This window comes from Triticum dicoccoides, chromosome 2A (genome assembly GCF_002162155.2).
Source record: "Triticum dicoccoides isolate Atlit2015 ecotype Zavitan chromosome 2A, WEW_v2.0, whole genome shotgun sequence".
Lineage (NCBI taxonomy): Eukaryota > Viridiplantae > Streptophyta > Magnoliopsida > Poales > Poaceae > Triticum > Triticum dicoccoides.
In genome coordinates, this window is record NC_041382.1 from 2,117,649 (window position 1) to 2,126,768 (window position 9,120).

Below are 9,120 nucleotides of genomic sequence, written 5' to 3' on the forward strand. Positions count from 1 at the left end.
GAAATTTACGGGTCCCGTTGAAGATGCCTTATTAGTCTTTGTAGACTTAAGTGAGTGGGTGAATGCAAATACTCCCTCCGTTCGGAATTACTTTTCTAAGAAATAAATGTATCTAGATGTATTTTAGTTGTAGATACATTCATTTTTGTGATAAGTAATTCCGAACGGAAGGAGTAGTAATTACTCCTCGAGACTTTGGCGGTAGGTGAAGTCGAGGAAAAACTCTCTAATCATTGCTACTACCAAACAGACAGACAGAGAACAAGAGTGTGCGTCCGATCCAGATCCTTTGCTCACTCACTCTCAATCTCAAGCTGGCTGGCTGGCTGTCTTCTCCACTCCCCGGCCAACCCCTGCTGCTGCCCTTCACCTCCGCCTTGCCATCTCCCCGGCCGGCGACGCAGCTCGCCGTCTCACCACGCCCACGGCGGCTGCCGGATCTGAACCGAACCAGTCGCATCCGCGCAGCAGCAGGTCAGGTCCTCTCCCATTGTTAGTTAGGGCCGACTGTCGGAGGATTCGTGAGATTTGAATACGCTACGCTAGGAAGGAAGGATCAATCACAATTAGGGCCTTGATAACTTTGGTTGGCCTCGCTGAAATACACAAGATTTTTCTTTCTTTATTTATTAAGCATTTTTATTACTGTATCTGTATGTGCTTCGCATCTACTAGTACATTTCCCTTGTGACTGAAAATTCTCTCTTGATGCAGGCGTCCGTCCAGGGGATGGCCGAGGCCGCCCTCGGTGCGGCGCAATGGGTGGTGGGCAAGGCGCTAGGCCCCGTCGCGGATGGCGTGCTGGAGGCTTGGGCTGCCACCACCAACTTTGGTCCCAACATCCAGGAGCTCAGCAAGGAACTGCTGTTCGTCAAGGCCATGCTCGAACGAGCTGCCACCAGGGAGCTCGTCGGGCCAGCTACGGTGGAGCTGCTGCACAAGCTGCAGGACTCGGCGCACAATGCCGAGGACTTGCTCGACGAGCTGGACTACTTCCGCATCCACGACGAGCTCCACGGCACGTACGAGGCTGCTGACCAGCACGATGAGGGTTGCGTCTGCGACCTCGCCCTCAATGCTCGCCACACCGCCAAAACTATTGGCAAACAGCTGGCATCTTTGACCGCGTGCTGCTTCGGTGCCAACGCTGGCCATCCCCGGCAGGAAGATGCAAGACAACATGTCAGCTGTTGCGCCTGGAAGTGTGGTAGGCAGAGATCACCCGGTGATTCCTCCTCGGTGCCAAACGCCAATCAGCCTGGTCAGGAGGTCAGCGGATGCATGTGCAAACTCGGTAAACTCTTCCCTGGCTCATCTTCCTCGCATCCACATGTTCCTGGTGATGAAGATCATGGCAATGTGCAAGAAACATCAATGCCTGAATTTAACAGGGTTGTTTTCTCTCAAAGGATGAAGAATGCTATAGAGCAACTAAAGCTTAGGAGTGAGGATGTTAACAAGATTCTGACACATTGTGGCCCTAGAACTACCACATACACTGCCCAGCATCGTTCCCCCACCACACCTCAGAGTGCAGAGCCAAAACTGTACGGGAGGGACGGTGTCATGAATAGCATCATACATGATATCACCAAGGGTCAATACTGTGACAAGGGTCTAACCGTGCTTCCAGTTGTTGGTCCAGGGGGAATGGGGAAGACAACTCTGATACAACACATATATAACAACCAACATGTGCAGAATCATTTTCCAGTCAGGATTTGGATATGTGTGTCATTCAGTTTCAACCTGGACAAGGTGCTACAACAGATTAAAAGATATTCCCCTGAAGTTGAAGGTGAAAAAGAGTGTAGTACTACACAAGAGCTGATTGAACACAGATTAAAATGCAAAAGGTTCTTACTTGTATTGGATGATATATGGCAGTTAACTGATGTGGATGACTGGAAAAAACTATTGTTGATACTCGGCAAGTCACAAGAACAAGGCTCCATGGTTCTAGTCACAACTCGTTTTCAAGAAATAGCAAAAAAGTGTAGAGCAGCTGGCCATTCAATACAATTGAACGGTTTGGAACCTGAAGAGTTTAGGAAGTTATTCCTTGTATATGTCTTTGATGCTGAGCAATATCCAAGTGATAAACTTCATTTGATTGACACTGGAGATGAGATAATGGAGAAACTTAAGTGCTCCCCTCTTGCAGCAAAGACCGTTGGTAGATTACTGGGTAAAGACCTTAGTTTGCCTCATTGGAGAAGGGTCCTAAAAAGTAAAGAATGGACGAAGCAGACCGCTGACAATGGAATTATGCCTGCCTTGGAGCTTAGCTACGACTTTCTCCCTTTCCATCTTCAACGGTGTTTTTCCTATTCTGCATTATTTCCTGAAGATTACTGTTTCAGAAGTCGTGAGCTCATCAGCTTGTGGATCGGACTAGATATTCTGATACCTACTGGTCAAAATCAAACACTTGAAGACATAGGTTTGAGAAATTTAAAGGAGTTAGTCATCCATGGATTTTTCAGAGAAGAGGAAACTAATTTTGGTCTGCGTTATGTTATGCATGACCTACTGCATGATTTGGCATTGAAGGTTGCATCTCATGATTGTCTTAGTTTACACCTCCCTAGTGTTGGATCAGTAGAGATTCAGCCAACCATCCGTCACTTGTCTATAAGCATAGATGACTTAGCTGCTGAAATATTAAAGAACGAATTGGAAGAACTGAAGACAAGATTTAAGGTTGAACATTTGCAAACATTGATGTTATTTGGAAATATGGATGAAGGTTTTGTCAAGATATTTGGTGATATTTTTGGGGAAGTGAATGCTCTTCGTGTTATCCATTTGCCCATCATGCTTTGTCCTATGGAGTACATGTTACATAACTTTTCAAGGCTTGTCCACCTACGACACTTAAGTCTAGGGACATGTAAGACACAGATGCAATTACCACTTAGCATCTCAAAATTTTACCATTTAAGGATCCTAGATCTTGAGTTCTGGCATGGCAGTCGTGATTTGCCCAAAGACATGGGCAACCTTGCCAAATTGTGCCATTTTTATGTCCCAAGTGATGATCAGCTTCATTCTGATATTTATAATGTGGGAAAACTTAAACTCTTGGAAGAGTTGAAGGTATTTCAAGTCAATAAAAAAGGTGAAGGGTTTGAACCGAAGCAACTAGAGCACTTGACCAAGCTAAGGGAGCTTGGCATCTACAACCTTGAGAAGATAGATACTGTAGAAGAAGCAGGTCAAGCAAAACTGATGGAGAAAAAATACTTGAGGAGGTTAACATTGGACTGGGATTGTGAGCGGTCTAGTGTTGAGCCTGTTGTGGAGGAAGTGGTTCTTGAGAGCCTTCAACCACATGGAGATCTTCAGGTGCTGCACATTAGAGGGCACGGAGGCCCTTCTTGTCCAACATGGCTGGGTGATGAGTTTGCTGTTGAAGCTCTAGGATCTCTTTATCTTGATGGTGTTTCTTGGGAAGTTTTCCCTTCTTTAGGGAAGGCATGGGATCTTTGTGAACTAAAATTGAAGCATATTGCCAGACCGAAGGAGTTTATCATAGAGAAAAGCCTTTGCATGCTAATAAAGCTTGAACTCATTGGCCTAGGAAGTTTTGAAAAATGGGTTTACCCAGATGCTCATATGTTCCCTCTTTTGCACGTTCTGGTTATTAGGGACTGCCCAAAACTGTCGGGGTTGCCTTTTTCATCCCATGTTGTTTCCCCAGATTGGTTCCCCAAGCTACAAGAGCTTGAGGTACGTGACTGTCCCGAATTCTTGCCAGTGATTCCCATCTCATGGATCGGAAGTCCGCGTTCTGTCATGATGGAGTGTGTAAAGATGCTAAAGGAGTTTGCATACTCAGAATCATCCGGTGGAGCAGAATTGAAAATTACCGGAGAGAGTGATCTGCTTAGCTTAGACCAAGTGCTGGTTTTTGATAAAGAAACAAGTCTGGAGAAGCTGAGACTCGAGAGGTGCCCACCTCTCCAGTTGAAGCACCTTCTGATGCTAACCTCGCTGAAAACATTGTTTGTAGAAGATTCAGATTCTCTGGTTGGACCACTAGGAGGTCAGGGTGATGTGGAATGGCAGCTCCCTGTTGAGTATATCTGGATCTTTGGATTAGATGGTAATAGTGGGAAGGAATTGACAGAGCTCCTCCCCCACCTCCCAAAGCTCTCCAAATTGGAAATATGGATGTGTAAAAACATAAAAAAGCTGGTAGTGGGGGTGGATGCTCAACAAACAACACAAGAAGCATCAGAGATGGGGGGAGGTGAAATAACAGCAGCAGCAGACGAAGAGGATGATGGAGTGCTGCTCTTCCCTGATCATCTATGTGACTCACTACAGGAATTGGATTTCATTAACTGCAAAGAGCTGGTCCTTGGTGGAGGAGGGCTCCAAGCCTTGCGATCCCTCCAGAGATTAACAATACAGTGCTCCCCAAAGTTTCTATCCACCTTCTCCTTTTCCTGTCACCTTTTCCCTTCCTCCCTGCTGTACCTGAAGCTTGTGGGTGTGGAAGGCATGGGGACACTGGATCCCCTCTCAAATCTCTCCTCTCTCACCAAATTAGAATTGAATGGTTGTGGAGAGGATCTGAAATGTCAGGGCTTGAGGTCTCTCCTTACCACCGGGGGCCATCTCAAGGAATTAAGAGTCTTAGGCAGCCCTGGTTTGTTTGTTGATTGGGATCCCAATCCCAGACGGGCTTTGGAGAACGTTGAAGGAGGTGAAGAGCAGCAGACACAGCTTGTTTCATCCACACTGCGTGAGCTCGGGACAGATGACATAGCAGGACTTCTTGCTGCACCCGTCTGCAGATTCCTCTCTTCCTCCCTCACCAAGCTGTCACTTTGGGGGCATTGGTGTGAAGGGATGGAGCGGTTCAGCAAGGAGCAAGAGGATGCCCTTCAACTCCTCTCCTCCCTCCAGGTACTAGAGTTTTGGGGTTTCAAGGACCTTCAACAACTCCCTCCAACTTCAAGGACCAGCCTCAAGATATTATCAGTCAAGTGCTGTCCAGCCATCTCGTCATTGCCCAACGATGTACTAGAGGGAACCATCCCAGAAATCAAAATATGGTGATCCAAGGTAACACAAACATACTTTCTTGTGTATTTTTCCACTTTGCCCTTTTCCTGCAATCCTTGTTAATAGCCTTGCAGTTCCCTTGTAGAGCTCTTCCCTTCCCATTCAAACACATGCATGACACAAGGGCCTTGTGGCTGTGGTCTTCCTTCCTGTACTTAAATCTGGTATGTACATCTAAACTGGAACTTTACTCCTGCTATACTATATATCTGATAAGACACAACATTTGCTGATTGGCCTTGATCTTCCACCACACACTAATGACAGCAATATTTGGGGATTTTTGGTGGAGAAGTGTATGAATTAAGAGAAGTTGATATGTCTAGCAACCATAAATTAGATAGAATAGATAATTTAGTTGGAAGCAAAGTAGATGTGAGAGGAGAAGCAGAAAATAAAATATTCCTGAACTGAACTATAACTGGGCTCCCTCTTGGTTCTAATTTCAGGCAGAGCCATTACATGCAAATTAGCTGCAGGAACCTTCATTAGGAGTGTCTACACCAATATCAGTTATATACACTTCAACTTATACTCACCGCAAAAAAAAAAAAGTCCACTCTTACTCCTGCCATATCAGATTTCCATTTTCTTCTTCTCAAAGGTAGTGAAACTATTTAAGATTTGTTTCTCAACTCCCCTTTTCTTTCCACAAATCGATAAAATCGACATCATTATCAGCCAATGCCTTCTGCAAGTCTCTCTTCTTTTCTTCCAACAAAACATGTCAGCACCATTTTTTTTTTGTTATCTGTGCAGGTGTTTGTCTGATCTTATAGGCTTCTTCATATTTTGCATTTAAATTTGGGTTATTGTTATTCATCAAGACGTGGTAGTATACTGATATTAAGGTGATTTTTTCTTTTCATATACTGCTATGTTGTTGTCAGTACCAGGTGTTCTTGCATTTCTAATTTCTGTTGGCTTGTTGTTCAGGTGTTCTTATGTTTGTTTGGTGGTCTTTCAAGCTACTTGTGTTTACATTTTGTCCAAAACACATGAAGATTATGGCACTAAGGTGCATAATTGCAGCCTATTTATAAATAACACTAGTTTGTTCCATCTCGGTATAACATTAATATGTAAATTACCTTTATTAGCAGTGAATCAGGATGTCGATTAATGCTGGGAATTTACTTGGTGCCCCAATCTATTTACATGCGAAACCTGCCTATCTAGTGATGGGACTGTAAGTACCTTGCCCTGGTATATTTTTACCTATTTCCGTCAGACATGCATGTACTGTTGGTTAGGTAATCTCAGTTATGATGTTTGCTCCGTTTTGTAGATGAAACTCCTCGGAAGCAACAGATTGAGTTGGGGGAAAGGTGCGGTTGACTGAGGCAGTCTTGTTCCACTGCAATAGCCACACGCGAATGGTGCTGTTCGTTGGATGCAGTTTTAGCTACTTTCAACTGTTCGTTGTGACATCCTTGATACCTTGCCCCTAATTCTACTCTTCCTCGGACGCAGTGTACCAACCAAATCCGTCTAAGCGCATTCTGGTCGCCCAATAGCATCCCCCAATTGCGGCTGCAGCATTGTGCAAGAAAAGTATCAAGGTCAGGTTTAATATTTAGATCTGCTTCATTTTAGTGGCATGGAGATGGAGGGATGATGCTTCCTGTACTAACTAACAAGTGACTCCTCTGTGCAGACAAACAAGCCATAAGTGAATGGCTTGTTATTATTATTTCCTTAAGCCCCAAATACCGGAAGATGCAGCTTATTATCGAAAACTTGCACTGCAAAGGTAACAAGGGATTATTCATGTCTGCTCTGAATACCAGAAGAGGGATATAATTATCCCCAATTAACTGAATGATTGGTCGAATTTCGCAGGTGTGACGACTCACTGGAGAAGGACTGCTATACACCTGCTCGATGACTCCAGTAGGGTGTGCTTAAAACACTGCAGAGGTTCATTCATGCGAGGTAAATAGGCCCCAGTGAACTGTAACTCTGCAAGATAGCTACATGTTCTTAATTATCAGGTTAATTGACTTGAAAACATTTCAGTCGGCTGCCAAGGAGGCAAGGAGGGTGATGAATTGACTTGCAACCGGTCCGCAGAATATCTGGAGCCATGCTAAGGAAGAAGCAGCAGAAACACTGCCTGCAGCTGGGTATATCTGAAGCCTATCAACCTTGTTATGCTGCTTCGAATTAAATTGCTGCAATGAGTGGGTCCATATCATTCAGTATTAGTGTAGGTTATGTAGCACAAAATATTCCGACACTGACCGGCAGAACCATGGCAATTACTTACACATCCCCCTCTTTGTCAGGAACGAGACTCCATCTTCTGAAGAAATCGACACTTGTCATGTTGATAACTCAAGAAATTGACACCCAGCATACGAGACTGACCGGCAGAACCATGGCAATTACTTACACATACGAGACTGCAGCATCTTCTTAAGAAATCGACGCTTGTCATGTTGATAACTGAAGAAATTGACACCCAGCGGTTGGCGCCAAACCAGGCACATTGTCGACCGTCAGACGGCCACTTACTGCCTCGGTCTGAGTGACGACACACCGCCACCCTCGATCTGAGTGCCTAGTCTGCAGCTAGTTGTATATCTGCAGCTATTTGGCAAATGAAATGATGCTCTGCTCATCTCCCCTGCCTCTCAAGCATACTACAAACCCGATGGATGCTTGCTTGCTTATTCGGAGTAGTAAGTATCCGCTGGAAGCTTGTCTGTCGCTGCCTCTGTTGATTGTTGCTGCAGGTCTTTCTTTCTTTCTTTCTTTGGCAAATTTGTAACCATATCATCTTTTATGAGATGCAGGAAATTTATAGCTGTTGAGAGCACTTTGTTTCTTTCTTTCTTTGCATTCAAACACCACATCTGAATGTGACACATGCCCCGCACAAGGAAAAAACACACGCAAACAAGGCCAATTACTTACACATCTCCTTGTCAGGAGAAGAACCAGGCTGCATCATCTTGTGAAGAAGTTGACACTTGTTATGTTGTTATAACTGAAAAAATTGACACCCAGCGTTTATCGTGACATACCACCACCCTTGACCGTGCATCCAACAACTCTGAATTCACCAAAGTAAGGCAGTGAAGTTCCCCAGAATGTCATCATCATCAGATAGGAGAGGAGAGGAGAGGAGATGAGCACCATTTAGTTACTGCACTTGGCGCCATCCATCTAGTAGCAGCTCAAGATACTCTTCAAATGATGACCTGCTTCTTGACCATTACGATCTTGTGTCCCCGACTACTTGGTAGCACCATCTCTCTGGAGGGAAGACAACCATTCATGGTGGTAGTGGTGTATGGAATGGGCGCAGAGCAGAATCATCCAATTCCAATCCAATTTCGCCATCAGGACTACGTCACGCAGTGGTCGAACCTGCTCGCGAAATTTCTCTTTTGATTGAAGTCATAAAAAGGCAAGGAGAAGATGATTTGTGGTGGGTCACCACATGTTATTAGACATTCTATATAGTATATTATCATTGCCATCATCATCCTTCATTTATGTGTCGGAGTTATAATGGCGCACCTTTCCTTCTACTCCCTCCGTTCTCAAATATAGGTCTTTTTAAAGATTCCAACAAGTGACTACATACGAAGCAAAATGGGTGAATCTACATTCTAAAATATGCATACATACATCCGTATATTGTAGTCCATTTGAAATGTCTAAAAAGACTTATATTTAGGAACCGAGGGAGTAGTTTGTTGTGAAGGTGGAGTACTGCTCGCTGTCGGGGGAAAGAACATGTGGTAGTACAGCTAATGAAAATTGAGGGGGAGATGTGGCTCCCACCCTTCATTGCCGGGGTGCTTCTCTGCTGCTCATTCATGCTGGTGTGTTTCTTCTTGTTACCGTGTCAGTGTGTAAAAAACCAAAAACGGATTTGGGGGCTGGTTTCTTCAAATTTCCCCGAGCGTTGTTGCTCGATCGCAAAAACAGAGCTGCTTAATTAGATTTCAGCGATGCAAAGATTGGCTGTGGGTTTCTTTCTTTCGTTGCATGCAGACGCGGAGTTTTGTTGGCTTTGCTTTTCAATTGAGC

At 44.6% G+C, this 9,120-nt stretch overlaps 1 protein-coding gene across 11 annotated transcripts; it reads left to right on the top strand.

Moving 5' to 3' along the window:
- The first annotated feature begins 261 nt into the window (after positions 1–261).
- LOC119352631 (putative disease resistance protein RGA3) lies at positions 262–7,906 on the top strand. 11 transcript variants are annotated; one of them, XM_037619203.1, is made up of 13 exons: positions 262–474; positions 715–5,076; positions 5,151–5,240; positions 5,526–5,680; positions 5,836–5,927; positions 6,013–6,094; positions 6,180–6,265; positions 6,365–6,455; positions 6,550–6,638; positions 6,734–6,829; positions 6,919–7,011; positions 7,096–7,202; positions 7,365–7,906. In XM_037619203.1, exon 2 carries the CDS (start codon positions 730–732, stop codon positions 5,068–5,070), a length of 4,341 nt encoding a protein of 1,446 aa, XP_037475100.1. In that variant the 5' UTR covers positions 262–474; positions 715–729; the 3' UTR covers positions 5,071–5,076; positions 5,151–5,240; positions 5,526–5,680; positions 5,836–5,927; positions 6,013–6,094; positions 6,180–6,265; positions 6,365–6,455; positions 6,550–6,638; positions 6,734–6,829; positions 6,919–7,011; positions 7,096–7,202; positions 7,365–7,906. The 11 variants fall into 11 exon arrangements, with proteins under 11 accessions (XP_037475100.1, XP_037475105.1, XP_037475101.1 ...); XM_037619208.1 differs by having other exon boundaries at positions 5,162–5,240; XM_037619204.1 differs by lacking the exon at positions 5,526–5,680 and having other exon boundaries at positions 6,177–6,265.
- The last annotated feature ends 1,214 nt before the right edge of the window (positions 7,907–9,120 follow it).